Here is an 18,146-nt window from a genome sequence, read left to right as displayed (position 1 = left end):
AGACACTAGAAAGTGAGCTTCATGAGAGAAAAGTTGTCCGGCTTGTTTTCCACTGTGCCTTCAGTACCTAGCCTAGGCCTGGTGCATAGTAGGACCTCAATAAATAGATGTGCAAAAGATAAGGCAAGAAGGCAGTGAAGGAATTAGAATGAGAAACCCTGAGTTCTGGGACCTTGGGAGTCTCTCAGAACCTCAATTTGTTCTTCTGTAAGATGAGCATACCCACCCGCTCCTCCCACAGGGGTGAGAAGGTGGAATGATACAATGTTAAGTGCCCGGTGCAGTGCTTAGCATAGTACAGAGGTCAGCAAATGCTGTGCTCTCCTCCTCTTTGAGCATCATTTCCTCACGATGGGAGGAATAGCAGCGATTGTACAGAGTGGGCTGCTGTAGGAGTGGTATTAACCAAGCCTTTCCCTCCGTGGCCTCTGCACAGAGCCTCACCTGTGCTCCTCTACTAACCTCAGGAGGCAACACCTCCTTCAGGAAGCTTTCCCTGAGACCCCACACTGGATTAGGACTTCTGGGCTCAGGTGTTTCTGTTAAAATAAACAAGTATAGCCAGCATGGTGGCACACACCTGTCATCCCAGTATTTGTGAGGCTGAGATGGGAAGTGTTCGAGCTTAATCTCAGCAACTTAGCAAGACTCTTAGCAACCTAGCCAGATCCTGTTTCAAAACAAAAAAATAAAATAGGGCTAGGGGTGTAGTGCAGAGGTAGAATGCTGCTGGTTTCAATTTCCATTGACAAACACACATGCATACACACACACACACACACACACACACCACTCACTGGTATAATTGTTTCTTCACAAATCACACTGCTGTTTCTTCACAGGTCTAGTGGGTGGATGATGGGTGGATGGATGGACGGACCACAGGACAGAGGGAAGTCATCGTATGAAAGCACCTTAAACCCAGCTACACTAGAGTTGAGCAGGCTCACAGGCCCCCAGGGGCTGGCCTCAGCTGGCCCGGCCACTCCCCCACTCTCTGGAGACCCTGCCCTGTAGCTCCCTTAGCACTTAGCCCCCACTTAGCTCCTCCAGCACTCTCAGCACATGGTCCCCAACCATTGGCTGCAATCCTCCTGACCCTTACCCAGCCACGAATGGGAGGCAGCCAGGTGTGGATACAGGTGCTCTCAGCCCCCGCCCGGAGTCTCCGTAAAGGCCGTGCACAGCACCGGGCCAGGGCAGCAGCGCTGGGAGGCTGGGCGCTAGATGCTCAGGACAAGATGACGGGGCTGCGGGGACTGCTGCTGCTGCTGGCGACCTCTGCACTGCGGGCACAGATGCAGCGCCATGTCTACCTGCGCGAGGAGTTTGAAGACGGAGGTAAGCATTCCGGTGGAGCGATGGACGGAGGACAAGATCCTACTTGCTCCTCCCCGGTCGTCTGCCTGAGAGCTCGGTTTGCCTTGATTTTTCCCCCTGTTTGAAGCCTGTTTAGTGCCAGAAGGACCACAGTTCAAATCCCTGCTCTCTTCTTCCTAGATGTGTGACTTTCAGCTAGAGCTAACCTGGTTTCCTTCTGTTTCCTTCTTTATTAAATGAGGACAATCTAGATCTCGCAAAGTTGTCCTGAGAGTTAAATGAGATAAGATGTGCAAGGCTTTGCCCTTAACACATAGTAGGTGTGCGGTAAATGGTTCTCTCCCTTCCCTTCATCCTGAAAACACAAACAAGTGAAACTTGGAGGGGAAATGCCAACACTCATTGTGGTAGTGAAATGTTCTGGGGTCCACAAAATGTCAGAGCCTCGGGGGCATCTTATCTAGCAACTCCCATCCCTACCATGTCTCAGAAGAGCAGGGAATTATGGGAGGACTTACTTGACAGATATTCGTTGCTATTGTTTCAGTCTACAAAATATTCTTCCTTTATGCATATTTAAAATCTGATTCATTGAGAACACAGTGAATAAGGAATAAAAATGAGGAGTTTTAGGATCTGATCCATGTTCCAACCCCAAAGCCTGGCTAAGCCCTTTCCTCTTTCTTTCTTTCTTTCTTTCTTTCTTTCTTTCTTTCTTTCTTTCTTTCTTCTTTCTTTTTCGACACTGGGGATGGAACTCAGGGGCATTCTACCTCCAAGTGACACCCCCAGCCCTATTTTTTTTATTTTGAAACAGGATCTCACTGAATTGCAAAGAGCCACACTTAGCTGAGGCTGTCCGCAAACCGTGATCCTCCTGTTTCAGCCTCCTGAATGCTGGGATTCCAAGCGTGCGCCACCACGCCCAGCTGCCCTTTCCCCTTTTTGAGACTCAGTTTTCCCAGCCTGTGATACTAGTAACACCATGTCGAAGGTAGCGAGGTGCCAAGGAAGGAGTGGATAAACCCAGAAAAGAGGAAGAGCCGGGAGAAGGTGACACCTGGCAGTGCTCTGCAGGATGAAGGGGAGTTTATCCATAGGTAGGGATGGGGAGAAGGGTATTGACTCCAAATTATGATACAGCCTGCAGTGGCATGTTCAGGGACATGGAGAACATAAAGGGAGGGTAGAATGGGCCAGTCTGGAGAGCAGGCGGACCAGAGCCAAGGCACAGGGAGCCTGACTAATGCTGCAGCAGTGAGGAGCTAGTGAAGATGGTAAGCGAGGAGAAATGAGATTGGACCTGGGTCTTAGAGCACCTCAGCAAACATGGAGATGGAGCGGGAAGCTGACTGGAGACGGAAAAACCATCTGGGAGGCTACTGTAATCACGGGCAAAAGCAGAGAGGCCGTACCAGGTCAGTGGCGATATCAGTACAAGGGAAGGGGCAGACAGAAGCTTCAACTTCACTGACTAGCTGTGAGGGAACCTTTTCTTTCTCTTTCTTTCTGTTCCCTCTCCCACACGGGCTGGGGATTGAACCCACTGGCACTCTACCATTGCTTCGTTCCCAGCCCTTTTCATTTTTAACTTGGAAATAGGAGCTCACTAAATTGTCTCAGGCTGGCCCCAGACTTGCCATCCTCCTGCCTCAGGTGTTTGACTTGCTGAGATTACAGGCTTGTGTCACCACTCCCATTTGGGGGAAACTTTTTCACCAAGCCCAGCCTCCTCCAAGAATAGGTTGGTGGTTTGTTTCCTGGCTGACCTCAGCCCATCATTTGCAGTGAGCCCTGTGAGGCCGAAGCTGCTGACTGCTGGCTCCTGGCACCATAATTCCTCCTGGCAGTGGGAAGGGGAACACGCACGGACCTGCAGTCACTTCCCAGGGGACTTGATCTCCACTTGCCCAAAGCGGCAGGAGTGAAATGCCCAAGGGTTTTATGCATAAATGTTTCTGAAATGCTCCTTGCAACCCAGGAAAGAGTGGCTCAAGCCCCAAACTCCAAGGCAGTTGATGAAGCCAAAATCCTGAACCAAACCCAGGAGCACATTGTGTTCTGGAAAGGCAGCTCTGCCTCGCCTCCTCCGGGCCCCTCTCAGCTCTGAGCTTCTTGCCTGTCAGCCCTGCTCATGTCAGCAGTCAGCAGTCTCTTTCCCTGATTCTCCACTGTTTGCAGCATCAAAATCGGTGGCTGCCCTTGAGAGATGCCCAGTTAAGGACTGTTAAATGATTGAGCAATTGAACTGATTTTTGACACACACACGTCAAAAGATAATACCCCGAGAAAAGAGTATTTAAGAAATATTGCTGCAGTAGGATTGAGACATGTAACGGCTGAGGTCAAGTGCTTATCTTTTTTTGTTGTTGTTGTTTCATGGTACTGGGGATTGGACCCAGGGGCATTCTCCCTCCGAGATACACCCCCAGCCCTATTTTATTTTTATTTTGAAACAGGGTCTCATTCGGTTGATGATTCTCTCTACTTGCTGAAGCTGTTCTTGGACCTATGATCCTCCTGTCTCAGCCTTTCAAGTATTGGGACGACAGGTGCGTGCCATCATGCCCAGCTTTACTTGGTGGTTTAGGTAACAAACCTGAGTCATCTTTGATTGATTGATTGATTTTTAATTTTTATTTTTTTGTGGGTCTGGGGATGGAACCCAGGGGCATTCGACCTCTGAGCTACACCCCCTGCCCTATTTTTTATTCTTTATTTTGAAACAGGGTCTCACTGAGTTGCAAAGAGCCTCACTAAGTAGCTGAGGCTGTCTGCAAGTCATGATCCTCTGGTCTCAGCCTCCCAGATGCTGGGATTACAACCATGCACCACCATGCCCGGCTATCTTTGATTTATTAATTAATTTTATTTATTTATTTTTATGGTACTGGGAATTGAACCCAGGACTTTCTACTTCTGAGCTATGTCCCCAGACCTATTTTATTTATTTATTTATTTATTTATTTATTTATTTATTTATTTTGGTGGTACTGGGGTTCCTAGAAGCCCTTCTACCTCCGGGCTACACTCCCAGACCTATTTTTACATTTTTTTTTTTTTAAATTTGGAAACAGGGTCTCCTAAGCCAGCACGCGCGGCTGGCTTCGAACCTGCGCGATCCTTCTGTCTCTGCCTCCCAAGCGTGGGGATTACAAGCGTGCGCCACCACGCCCAGAGTCCTATTTCATTTTTATTTGCAAACAGAGTCTCACTAAGTTGATGAGTCTCATGACTTGCTGAGACTGCCCTCAAGCCTGTGATCCTCCTGTCTCAGCCTCCTAAGTACTGGGATTACAAGCATGTGCCACATTGCCCACTGATTCCTTTGTTTATCCCTCATCTAATCTGTCAGCAAGTCTGATTGACTCTACTTTCCTAATACACTCAGAGCATGCCATGTTTGCCTCTTGTATCACTGTCCCCAGTCCAGGCTCTGTCGTCTTTTGTACGCACCACTTGCTAGCTCGCTGGATGGCCTTTCTGCTCCACCTGTTTTCTTACATTTTTGACTGTTGCCTTCCTATGAGATGAAAAGTGAAATCCATCCTTCTTACTGTGATCTACATGTCCCCTGGCTCCCTGTCTACTCTCACCTCCTGCTTCCTCGTTATATTCAGCCACAGTGGCTTCCCTGCTGTTTCTCAGTCACCGCTCAAGTCCATCGCGGGGCCTTTGTACTTCCTGTGACTTCTGCCCTTAAGAGAATATTCATAGCTGGGCGTGGTGACGCAGCTTGTAATCTCAGGATTTGGGAAGCGGAGACAGGAGGATCATGGTTCACAGACATCCTCAGCTACCTTAGTAGGCCCTTTGCAACTCAGTGAGACCCTGTTTCAAAATAAAGAATAAAAAATAGGGCTGGGGATGTAGCTCAGAGGTAGAATGCTCCCGAGTTCCACTCCCAGTACCACAAAAAATAAGTAAATGAATAAGAATATTCATAAACCATTCAGGTTTCCCAGAGACATTATACTTCCAAACTACACCCCTATCCCTATTTTATTTTTATTTTGAAACAGGATCTTGCTAGGTTGATGAGAATCTCACTACTTTTGGAGGCTGTTCTTGAATTTGTGATCCTTCTGTCTCAGACTCCCAAGAAAGTAGAATTACAGGTGTGTATCACTAGGTTCAGCAAGTTTCTGTTTGTCTGTCTGTTTGTCTGTTTGTTTGTTTTGGGGTACTGGGAATAGAATTTAGGGGCATTCTACCTCCAGGCTACACTCCCAGCCATATTTTGTATTCTTTTCTTTTCTTTTCTTCTTTCGGTAAGGGGTTGAAACCCAGGGGCATTGTATCTCCAAGCTACATCCCCAGCCCTATTTTTTTTTGTCTTTTATTTTTGAAACAGGGTCTCACTGAGTTGCGAAGGGCCTCACCAAGTAGCTGAGGCTGGCCGCAAACCACAATCCTCCAATCTCTGCCTCCCAAATGCTGGGATTACAAGTGTGAGCTATCACGCCTGGCGATTCTTTCTTTATTTTTTTTTTTGAAACAGGGTCTTGCTGAGTTGCAAAGGTCCTCACTAAGTAGCTGAGGCTGTTGGTGAGCCGCAATCCTCCTGTCACAGCCTTCCAAATGTTGGGATGACAAGTTTGCACCACCAAGCCCGACTTAGTTTTCTGTTTAAATGTCTCCTCAGGGCCGGGCGTGGTGGCGCATGCTTGTAATCCCCGCGCTTGGGAGGCAGAGACAGGAGGATCGCGCAGGTTCGAAGCCAGCCGCGCTGGTTTAGGAGACCCTGTTTCCAAAAATAAAATAGGTCTGGGAGTGTAGCCCAGAGATAGACGGGCTTCCAGGAACCCCAGTACCACCAAAAATAAATAAATAAATAAATGTCTCCTCAGGGAGAGGGGAGGGAATAGGATGGGAAATGAGGAAGGGCTAAATGGGTGATGTGTGCATGTATGCCTCTCCCATCTTGTATCCTATTAACATGTATGACTTCATGAACCCCTCCCCCCCAAAAAAAATGTCTTCTCAGAGGAACTTTTCTTGTTTACCCTAACAAAAGTTATTCTTCCAAGCCGGCGTGATGGCAAATGCTTGTAATCCCAGTACTTGAGAGGCTGAGATAGGTGAATCTCTATTTCATGGCCTTCCTAAGCAATTTATAGGGAGGCCCTCTGCAACTTAGTGAGACCCTGTTTCAAAATAAAAAAAAAAAAAAAAAGCCGGGCGTGGTGGCGCACACTTGTAATCCCAGTACTTGGGAGGCTGAGACAGGAGGATCGCACAGGTTTGAAGCCGGCCTCAGCTAAGTGAGGCTCTCAGTAGCTTAATGAGACTCTGTTTCCAAATGAAATATAAAATAGGTCTGGGAGTGTAGCTCGGAGGTAGAAAGCCTCTGGGTTCCATCCCCAGTACCACAAAAAATAAAAAAAAAATAAAATAAAAAGAACTGAGGTGTAACTTAGAGGTAGAATGCCCCTATGCCAAAGTGCCTCAGTACCAAAACAACAATAACAATAATTTTTTGTTAAATGAGTGAATTTATTTATTTATTTATTTATTTATTTATTTATTGTGGTGCTAGGGATGGAACCCAGGGGCCTCCTACCTCTGAGCTATACCCCACCCCTATTTTATTCTTTATTTTGAAACAGGGTCTCACTAAGTTGCGGAGGGCCTCACTAAGTAGCTGTGGCTGGGCCTGAACCTGCGATCCTCCTGTCCCAGCTTTCCAAGTACTGGATTACAAGTGTGCGCCACCACGCCCAGCTGTGAGTGAATTTATTAATGAGTGAAATTCTCCTGTGAAATGACTATTTTCAGAGATTGAAATGCTCTTACTAGTTAAGGGAAACCCTTCCTCGCTGTCAAGGGATCCAGGAAACCAAACTCAGTAGGATGGGACTTAATCTTGTTGAGTGCCCATTGTGTCCCAGTGGATTTTCTTCTCCTTTGGACACTGTTTCATTGAATCTTTTAGCAGTTCCATAGGAAGATGCGATCATCTATTCAGTGATGAAGACACTTGGAGAGATGGAGTGGCTTTCCCCAAGTTAAGCAGCTAGCATCAAATGTAGTTAGGAGGCCAAGTAACATGCGTGTTATGGCTCAGAATTCCATCTGATGACAGTGGAGTGGGTTGGGAGCTGGAAGCCTGGCTATAGTGGACTGAGGGGTGGATGAAAGTTTAGGGAGTGAATTCAACAGGTGTAGGTCATGCATTGGAGAATACTAACTGAAGATAATTAGAGTAGAGCTCCAGTAGATAATTTGGATGATAGTATAGGTGGTTTCGTTGACACGAGGCAGAAGCCTTACACAAGGGAATTGAGAGAAGTGAGCAAGGTGACAAGGCCACATTTCCTTCAACTTCGAAACCCCTGCACTTGATTTAAGTCTGGCACATGGAAGGTACTTTATTAGCCAGGTACAGTGGGGTGTGTCTATAATCCCAGTTATTAGGAAGTGGAGACAGGAGGATCACAGGTTCAAGGCCAACCTCAGCAATTTAGAAAGACCCTCAGCAACAAAGTAGGACCTTGTTTCAAAAAAAAAAAATTGGACTGGGAGTGTAGCTCACAGGTGAATGCCCTGGGTTTAATCCCCAGTGGTTTTTTTTTTTTAAGTGTTTAAATAAAAGTCTATTATGGGGTATATTCGATCGAACCACCTCCGCATGCCACTCTTGAATGGCACGGGGCTGTAACTGTCTTCTGTATTTCTATCTTTTTAATAAACTTCTTTAAATCTTAAAAGTCTATAATGTACCAGGCATTGTGGCACACACTTGTAATCCCAATACTTGAGAGGCTGAGATAGGAGGATCACAGGTTCATGGCCAGCCTCAGCAATTTATGAGGCTCTCAGCAACTTAGTGAGACCCTGTTTCAAAATAAAAGAGTAAAAAATAGGAATGGAGGTGGAGCTCAGAGGTTTCAATCCCCAGGACCAAAAAAAAAAAAAAAGAAAGAAAGAAAAAAGAAGAGTCTGTGATATAGCTTAATCCCAGCTTAATCCCAGCTCATTTTAAAAAAAAGAAAGAAAAAGAAAAGAAAAAAAGAAGGAAGGAAGGAAGAGAAGGGGGAGAGAGAAAATAAAGAAGGAAGTGATAAGTAAAATAAAAAATTAATGTGAGTAAAATAAAAATAATGTGCATACGGCGGAGTGTGAAAAACACGAGAGAGGTCCGGTACACGTGGCATGTAAAGTTTTAATGGCACGGCTCTCCCAGGGATCAGGGCAAGGCACTGTGGGACCCGCACGCCTGTCCAAAGCTTGAGGACGCGGGCTCTCCTTTTCAAGGTATGCATCACGCGAGAGGAGGGTTTACTCGTGGGAACGCCCAATTCTCGCGGGGGGTTTCAGCCCCTCCCTTGCCCTGCAGAGGTCATGTGACACAAAGTCACATGAGTGCAGGACCCAACTTAACATTCCGGCCTTTTGATGGTAGGGATAATGGATGACGTTGGACCCTCTAGCTTCTTCCTGCTGTCAAGGGGCGTCGTCAGGGGCCCCAGGCCGGGAGGAGTTGGGAGTCCAGTCCCCCAGAAGGGGGTACAGGTGGGTGCATAGCTGCAGTGCGAATTGGAGGTTACCCTGGACAGCTTAGTGATGTGCGCTTGAGGAGGCTTGAACAGGCAAGGGCTATTAAAGAAAAAAACAAATCATGAGATTGAGCAGGCGACCAAAAAGGAGACTGGCTTACTCAGTACCTGGAGAGCTACCCTAAGCTGGCAAAGAGGATGGAGGTTGAGGGATCCAGGAGCCGTCAGTCTTCAGCCAGGCTGAGTAGGGCCAGCGGCAGGGCCTGGTCTGGAAAGGTGCTCCCCCTGTGTTGAGGCACCTGGGGCTCATCCTTTTCCAAGGGCACTGTTCCAGTGGCCCTCCTGGCCACACGCCAGGCACAGTCTGGTGGGCGTGGCTTCGCCCCACTTCAGGCAGGCTCCTGGAGGTAGTCGTCGTTGCAGTCCTCCACACCTAGGTGGCGCTCCAGAGGGCTGAGCCGCCACCACCAGCCGAAGGGCAGCTACCAGGGATCCGCTTTTTGGCAAAGTCGGAGTGTACGCTCCATCTCCGCCTGTTTCTCTCTGGAATTAAAACTTTAGATGCCATGTTAAGGTTCTGTCAGCTGCGATGGACCTATACTCACAAAGAGCGTGTCCCGGGGCTGGTGTCCGGCAAGAATGGCAACGCAGACTCCCCATGGGCAGAGGGTGTAGCCCCAGCCCCGGCCTGGCGTTTCCCGCAGCACCTAAGGCGCACCTGAGTGGGCCGGAAAGGGAGCCAGAAGCCGAGCGCATTTAGGACCGTGCGGAGCGGCTGGGCAGCCACCCAACAAAATTGCAGTCTGGTAGGGCCAAGATGGCGACTGTGACGTCACCAGGCAGCGATTGCGCGCCATCACAAAATGGCGGCTGATGGGAAAATAAATGGCAGCTGATAGGGGGGAACATTTGGAGGGATATCAGACCGCTTAGAAAAGTTCCTAACTATTCCTGGGCCACCACAACCCATTTCCCAACTCGTATCAAGGCAGACAGGCTCTCAGGGCATCTGCTAGTATAAAGGTTCGACTCCCCATAATTGGTTCGCGGGCGGAAACGAAGAACAGGAAATGGGCGTCCCCGATTTCCCTGCTCAATCGTTCGGAAACGGAGGTTAAGAGATAGGGAAGAACGTCTTCATTCCTTCTCAAAACCGGAGGATGACCTGGTCATCCGCAGGGTGGTCCCAGTGGACCAGGGGACAATGGGTCACCAAGCGCTTGGATTTTGGGGTCCCAGTGGACCGGAAGACCCAAGTCCGGAACCCGCTAACCAAGGGAAGGAGGCAGTTTACCGGAGTGAAGTGTTGCCAGCCAGCGCTGGCTGCGACAGAAACGCTGAGAAGCTGCTGGGAGCGTGGTAGAGCTGGGGCACGCAGATGCTGGTGGCTGGTGTGGATGGCACTGGCGGCTGGCGCAGGCGGGATCAAACGGTGGCACACAGGCGGCATGGCTTGCCGGGTTTGCAGCGTGGAGACAAAATGGCTTCCAGGCACGCGGCAGACGCTGAGGCTGGGCCCCGAGGAGCACCGCCAGTGAGCCTGGCTTGGGCGGGCGAAACGGAGCAGCAGCAGCGAGTAGAGCTATGCCTGGTGCGGGTGACTGTGGCGGACACCGAAGCCGGCTATGCGCCACCCAATGAGCCTGGCTCGGGACGGGTGGGGCAAACCGGCCAGAGGTCCCGGTGGTGACTGGAGCGCCGAGCTGGAACGGCGGTTTTAGGAGGTCCAAGCAGCAGGCAGAGGTCCTGGCCCGTGCAGGAGGTCAGCAAGCAGAGCAGGTGCCAGCATCACCCAAGGAGCCTGGCTCCGGGCGGGTGGAACTGGCAGCCTGGCGGCCGGCGGAGCCTGCACGCCCCGGCAGTGGTGGCTGCGGCCGCAGTGGCAGTGGAAGATGGCCGTCGGCGCTCCAGAAGAGAGCACGTGGGCAGGAAAAGATGGCCACTGGCTCTCAGCAGAGCGCAGGGCCGGAATGATGGCCGCAGACTCTCAGCAGAGTGCGGGATCAGAAAGATGGCCACCGGCTCTCAGCAGAGCGCGGGGCCGGAAAGATGGCCACCGGCTCTCAGCAGAGCGTGGGGCCGAAAAGATGGCCGCGAGCTCTCAGCAGAGCTCAGGGCTGGAAAGATGGCCACCGGCTCTCAGCAGAGCACGGGGCCGGAAAGATGGCCGCGAGCTCTCAGCAGAGCTCGGAGCTAGAAAGATGGCCACTGGCTCTCAGCAGAGCGTGGGGCCGGAAAGATGGCCGCGAGCTCTCAGCAGAGCTCGGGGCTGGAAAGATGGCCGTGGACTATCAGCAGAGCCAGGGGCGGGAAGAAGGCCGCCGGCTCTCCTGGAGAGCGCGGGGCTGGGGAAGAAGGCTTACAGTCTGGGCAGGCACGGGGCGGCGGCAGCGGCAGTGGCAGGAGCAACGCCTGCAAGCGGAGCGCTGGTGTGGGACCTCGCAATCGAGCTGCTGGCAGGTCGGAGAGTCCAGGGCTCAAAAAGAGAGTAAAAATAAAAAGAGAAAAAAGGAAAAAAAAGAAAAAAAAATGGGGAGGGACCCATGGTTCTCCCGGTTCGGCACCAAATGATAAGTAAAATAAAAAATTAATGCGAGTAAAATAAAAATAATGTGCATACGGCGGAGTGTGAAAAACACGAGAGAGGTCCGGTACACGTGGCATGTAAAGTTTTAATGGCACGGCTCTCCCGGGGATCAGGGCGAGGCACTGTGGGGCCCGCACGCCTGTCCGAAGCTTGAGGACGCGGGCTGTCCTTTTCAAGGTATGCCTCTCGCGAGAGGAGGGTTTACTCGTGGGAACGCCCAATTCTCGCGGGGGGTTTCAGCCCCTCCTTTGCCCTGCAGAGGTCATGTGACACAAAGTCACATGAGTGCAGGACTCAACTTATCAGGAAGATTGGTTTAAAGACAACCTCAAGCCAGATTTCATCAAGCCCCTGGGTTTCATCCCCAGTATCGAAAAAAAAAAAAGACAACTTCAGCAACTTAGTAACTTTCTTTCTTTCTTTCTTTCTTTCTTTCTTTCTTTCTTTCTTTCTTTCTTTCTTTCTCCTTCCTTCCTTCCTTCCTTCCTCCTCTCTTTCTGTGTGATGCTGAAGATTGAACCCAGGGGCATTCTACCTCTAAGCTACACTCACAGCCCTATTTATTTATTTATTTATTTATTTATTTATTTATTTATTTAATGCAAGTCTGAGGATGGCACCCAGGGGAATTCTACCTCTTTTTTTTGGGGGGGGGGGTTTACTGGGAGTGGAACTCAGAGGCTTTCTACCTCTGGGCTATACTTCCAGACCTATTTTTAAAATATATTTTATTTGGAAACAGTGTCTCACTAAGTTGCTGAGAGCCTCACTAAGTAGCTGAGGCTGGCTTTGAACCTGTGCGATCCTCCAGTCTCAGCCTCCCAAGCGCCGGGATTACAAGCATGCGTCATCATGCCCGGCTGGGGCATTCTACTTCTGAGCTACACCCCTAGTCCTATTTTTTTATTCTTTATTTTGAAACAGGGTCTCACTGAGTTGCAAAGAGCTTTACTAGTTGAGAGCTGAGGGGTCCTCAAACAGCAAGCCTCCTGTCTCAGCTTCCCAACTGCTGGGATTACAAACATGTACCACCACACCCAGCTCTTATATTTTATTTATTTATTTATTTATTTATTTATTTATTTATTTATTTATTTTGGTGGTAATGGGGTTCCTGGAAGCCCTTTTATATCCAGGCTACATTCCCAGACCTATTTTTTTTTTTTTTTAAACAGGGTCTCTTAAGCCAGCACGGCTGGCTTCGAACCTGCGCGATCCTCCTGTCTCTGCCTCACAAGTGTGGGGATTACAAGCGTGCGCCACCACACCCGGCTCTTATTTTTTATTTTGAAACAGGGTTTCACTAAATTGCAGAGGGCCTAAATTGCTGAGACTGTCCTTGAACCTGCTATCCTCCTGTCTCAACCTTCTAGGTACTAAGATTACAACTGTGTACCACCACACCCACCTGTGAGAGCCTCTTTCTAAATAAAATATAAAATAGGGCTGGATTGTAGTTTAGAGGTAAAATGCCTCCAGATTCAATCCCCAGTACCACATACAAAAAAAGTTAGATGTAAATATACAAAATTAGTTATAAGCTGGTGTGGTGGCACATGCTTGAAATCCCAGCGCTCAGGAGGCTGAAACAGGAGGATCACACAGGTTCAAAGCCAGCCTCAGCTACTTAGTGAGGCTCTCAGCAACTTAGTGAGACCCCATTTCCAAATAAAGTATAAAATAGGTCTGGGAGTGAGTATAGCCCAGAGGTAGAAAAGCCCTTGGGTTATACCCCCAGCACCTCAAAAAATTATTTCTAAAATATGAATATATATAGTCATTATGTAAAGTATAATTTATGCATAGAAAAGGTAATAGAAGATGGAGTGGTGGTGCACGCTTGTAATCCCAGCATTTGGGAGGCTGAGACAGGAGGATGGAGGTTTGCAGCTAGCCTCAGCTACTTAGTGAGGCCCTCTGCAACTCAGTGAGACCCTGTTTCAAAATAAAGAATAATAATATAAAAATAAGGCTGAGGATGTAGCTCGAGGTAGGATGCCCCTGGGTTCCATCTCCAGTACCACAAAAAAAAAAAAAAAAGAAAAAAAAGAAAAGGTATTAGAAGAAAATATAGCAAAATGTAAGTGATAAACAATAGCATTTCAAAGCCAGGCGTGGTGGCGCAAGCTTGTAATTCCAGCATTCAGGAGGCTGAGACAGGTGGATCACAGTTCAAGGACAGCCTCAGCTACTTAGGCCCTTTGCAACTCAGTGAGTCCCTGTTTCAAAATAAAGAATAAAAAATAGGGCTGTGGAGGGGGGTAGATTGGAGGTAGAATGCCCGTGGGTTCCATCCCTAGTACTGAAAAAAAAAAAAAAAGAAAGGAATTTCAGGTGATTTTACTTTGTATTTTAAAAGTTTTCTATAACAAACTTGTTATTCTTTTAATAAAAAAAATTAAAAATGAAGACAACTGCTTTTTCATTTCTTCTTGAAGCTGAATTTCTGGAATGTCAGCTCTTATTTGGCGCCACTAAACTGCACCTGATGTAAACTGTACCAGAACCCAGGGGCATTGTACCCCCAGCCCTATTACCCACTGGGTGTGATGCTTTCCAAACTCCCTCCTCCCCCATGTGCAGATGAGGAAATCGAGGTCCAGAGGGGGGCACGCCGCGCCTGGCCATTAAAGGGGCTGGATGCCGAGACTGATCCGGGCTACGTTTCTTCTACTGTTCTCAGACTGTCCCGGGCCACAGAGCAGCACAGCAATGACAGGTGGTACGAGCCCTTGGAATCCCGCCCTCTCTCTACAAACGGGGAAACTGAGTCCCAGAGAGAAGCAGCGTTTTCCCCAAGGCCACTTAATGAGTCAGTGACAGAGATATTTGTCAAGCCCAGGTGTCTCCTACCTTCCTAAGGATTCACTGGTCCCTGCTGTGAGCTGGCACGCGTCATATGGCCAGCGGGCAGTCATCCCAGTGGCCTCAGGGACAACAGGAGGTTTTAGAATCCCAGAACTTGTTGTCGAGGGACTGGCACATTAAGATATGCAGGAATGTTGATAGACTGAATGGGAGAATCATCAAACTGATGATATAAATAGATATGAGAGGGAGAGCAATGTGATGCAGGGACCCTTGTCAAAGCACAAAATCAGGCAGAAGGACACTGGAATTAGAATGGGGCTGAACGAGGCAGGAGCCACAAGGTGCGTGTGTGTGAATGTTAATTCCGTGAGCTCTCAGACTTGACCATGAGAGCTTGGCTGGAGAGACATTTTGAGACAAAGGGCCTCTGTGCCCAGCTGGCGCAGACACACTGAGGGCAGCGCCGCGGGGCCGAGGAACACCCTGCTGCCCAGGCCTCCGACTGATAAGCAATTGAGACCATCTGTGATTCAGGGAGACTTGGGCATGCTGAGCCTGGGGAAGAATAACGCTGGACAGATGCCCGAACCCCAGAGGCCCGATCCAGCTGGCCTCCCCAGGTCTCAAGTACAAACCGATGGTGGCGAGGAGCTCTCTGGAGGTCACAGCGGCGGGAGGGCAAGAGCAGGGCTGTGGACAGACAGTTGAGACTTCAAGCCCTTTGTATTTTTTGGTATTGGGGACTGACCCATGGGTGTTCTACCTCTGAGCCATACCCTTCAGCCCTTTTTTATTTTTTATTTTGGAACAAGGTCTCACTAAGTTGCTGAGGACCTTATTAAATTATTGAGGCTGACCCTGAAACAGCAATCCTCCTGTCTCAGCCTTCCAAGTACTGGGATTACCGGTATTCACCACTACGTCCGGCTGAGACTTCAGGTCTTTTATTCTGCCATTTATTCCCCAGGGCAGTGAGTGACTGAGGTAAATGACTAAGCTTTCTGAGTCTCCCTACACTGGAGGTAATGATCCTAACTCCCCTGCAGGGGACTGCGAGGACTGAATGGGACAAGGTATGGAAACCATCGCCCATGGCTGGTACATACTAAGAGCCAACCCCAGTCCCTACGGCCCCCTCCCTGGTGTTCTGCTTGAGTAGCTTGCCTGGAATGTGACTCATACTCTCCAATCACAGAGCAAATGTCATCTCAGCACAGAGGTGGGTTACCCTAATGAAAATGATACTTTAGCTGGGCATGGTGGCACATGGCTATCATCCTAGTACTTGGGAGGCTCAGACAGAAGGATCCCAGGTTTGAGGCCAGCCTCAGCAACTTAGTGAGACCCTATAAATAAATAAATGAATGAATAAATGACTGGCTGGAGCTGGGTGTTATGGTGAATGCCACACAGGTGGCACACCTGTAATCCCAGTCCTTGGGAGGCTGAGACAGGAGGATCGCAGGTTTGTGGCCAGCCTCAGCAACTTGTGAGGCTCTCTTCAACTCAGTGAGACTCTGTTTCAAAATAAAGAATAAAATAGGGCTCAGAAATAGAATGCCCCTGGAGTCAATCCCCAGTACCACACACACAAAAAAAATAAAATAAATAAATATAAAATAGGGCTGGGGTATAGCTCAGAGGTAGAACACCCCTGGATTCAATCCCCAGTACTGCAAAAAAAAAATAATAATAATATAAAAATATTGCCAAAGCTAATGGCAGAGATGAGTCCCTAGCCCAGTTTTTTCTTTTTCTTTATTTTTTTCCTTTCTTTTCTTTTCTTTTCTTTTTTTTCTTTTTCTTTCTTTCTTTCTTTCTTTTTTTTTTTTTTTTTTGCATTCTACCTCTGAGTAACACTCCCAGCCTATTTTTTATTCTTTATTTTGAAATAGGGTCTCACTAAGTTGTGGAGGGCCTCACGAGTTGCTGAGGATGGCTGTGAATTTGAGGTCCTCCTGTCTCGACCTCCCAAGTACTGGTATTACAAGTGTGCACCACCAGGCCTGGCTCCCTAGCTCTGTCTTTTGACTGAGCTACGTTACAAGCCAGATAATATGGGAGGCCCAGAGATGGAGCTGAGTTCATTTGAGAAAGGAAGTATGGTTCTGTGGCCCTCTCTTTCTTCTAGAGCGCTACAGATTTCAGTGTGATTATGTGCATTTATCAGCTGGACATGCCAGCTCCCAAACACATAACTTTTTGTGTGTGTGCGGGTCTGGGGATGGAACCCAGGAGCATTTGACCTCTGAGCTACACCCCCTGCCCTATTTTTTATTCTTTATTTTGAAACAGGGTCTCACTGAGTTGCAAAGGGCCTCACTACGTAGCCGAGGCTGTCCGCGAACCGCAATCCTCCAGTCTCAGCCTCCCGAATGCGGGGATTACAAGTGTGCGCCACCACGCCCGGCTAACACATAACTTTTTGTTGGAAGGGTCTTTGGAGACTTAGAGATATTTGGTCAATTTTTTTCTTGTTTTTTGGTGGTACTGGGAATGGAACCCTTCTATCTCTGGGCTATACTCCCAGACCTATTTTTTATATTTTATTTGGAAATAGGGTCTCTTAAGCCAGCGAGGCTAGCTTCGAACCTGCGCGATCCTCCTGCCTCCACCTCCTAAGCATGGGGATTACAAGCATGTGCCACCACGCCCAGCCTCAATTTATTATTTTTATTTATTTATTTATTTATTTATTTATTTCATGGTACAGGGGTTAAACCCAGGGGGATTCTATTTCCAAGATACACCCCCAGCCCTATTTTATTTTATTTTTTTGAAACATGGTCTCACTAGGTTGATGAGAGTCTCACTATTTGCTGAGGCTGTCCTCGAACCTGTGACCCTCCTGTCTCAGCATCCCGAGTCCTGGGATTACAGGATTGTGCCACGCTGTCCAGCCACCATGCTTCCTTCTGTCACGTACCTAACTGCACCGCTGCCTCACCTGTTTACTTGTTTACTGTTTATTTATGTGTCTCTTGCACCAAATTCCATGAACTCCTGAGGCTCACAGGTCCCTGATGGGGCCTCGTCAGATTCCTGTCAGTGCACCTGCTGCCTGGGCACAAAGTGAACACATAATTAGCATTCGTTGAAGAAAGGAATAAATGAGCGCAGAGCCCGGGGGAGAACTGGGTTCTGATCTCAGATCTGCAGCTGCTGTGTGTCCAGAGACGAGTTACTTCCTTCCGTGGGCTTCAGGTTTCCTGTCTGTAATATGAGGAAGTCAGATTAAATAACCACTAAGAGTCTTTTATGATAAGAGGTTCTGAAAGTGTGAAGCATGGAAGTGGGGCTTTGCTAATCATATGACATTATTCTCCTAACACAAGAAGCTTCCTGTTTTGAGGCACCCTAAATTGTGTTAGCTTTGATTTGTGTCAATACTCTTTGCCCAGAAAAAATATTTTAATTTTTTGGCGGTACTGGGAATGGAACCCAGAGGCATTCTACCTCCGAGCTACACACCCAGCCCCTATTTTTTTATTCTTTATTTTGAAACCGGGTCTCACTGAGTTGCAGAGGGCCTCACTAAGTAGCTGAGGCTGTCCACGAACTGCGATCCTCTGGTCTCAGCCTCCCGAATGCTGGGATTACAAGTGTGCGCCACCACGCCTGGCTCACCCAGAAAATTAATTAGGGATGAGAAGTTCAGAGTTCTGTTCTAACATCTTCTATCATGAAGTTCCAGGCCAAAGTTGTACAATTGTTTCTGCACATTTGGTAGACTCAATTAGCATTTGTCCATGGCATGGATAAACGCACCGATCCATTTGTGCGTAAGACTGAGAATTTATGGCTTAAGCAGAAAGCATGACCTCCCATCCATTTAGTCATTCAACAAAAATTTTTTGGCGATTTACTCTGTGCTAGATACCAGGACACGATGGTCAACAAAGCTACATAACTCACCAGTCTGGTGGGGA

At 48.3% G+C, this 18,146-nt stretch overlaps 1 protein-coding gene across 1 annotated transcript in view; it reads left to right on the top strand.

The window, feature by feature from the left end:
- Positions 1-1,115: 1,115 nt before the first annotated feature.
- Positions 1,116-18,146, top strand: part of LOC308260083 (calreticulin-like) — a gene marked incomplete at both ends in the record, with an annotated part of 55,071 nt that continues 38,040 nt past the window's right edge. Inside the window, one exon of the mRNA XM_080691414.1 lies at positions 1,116-1,341. Coding sequence (XP_080547540.1) covers positions 1,116-1,341 — 226 coding nt within the window. The remainder of the gene's footprint in view (positions 1,342-18,146) is intronic.

This window comes from Muscardinus avellanarius (genome assembly GCF_963383645.1).
Source record: "Muscardinus avellanarius genome assembly, chromosome: 3".
Lineage (NCBI taxonomy): Eukaryota > Metazoa > Chordata > Mammalia > Rodentia > Gliridae > Muscardinus > Muscardinus avellanarius.
Note: the sequence above shows the minus strand (reverse complement) of the source record. Positions and strands in the feature narration are given on the sequence as shown.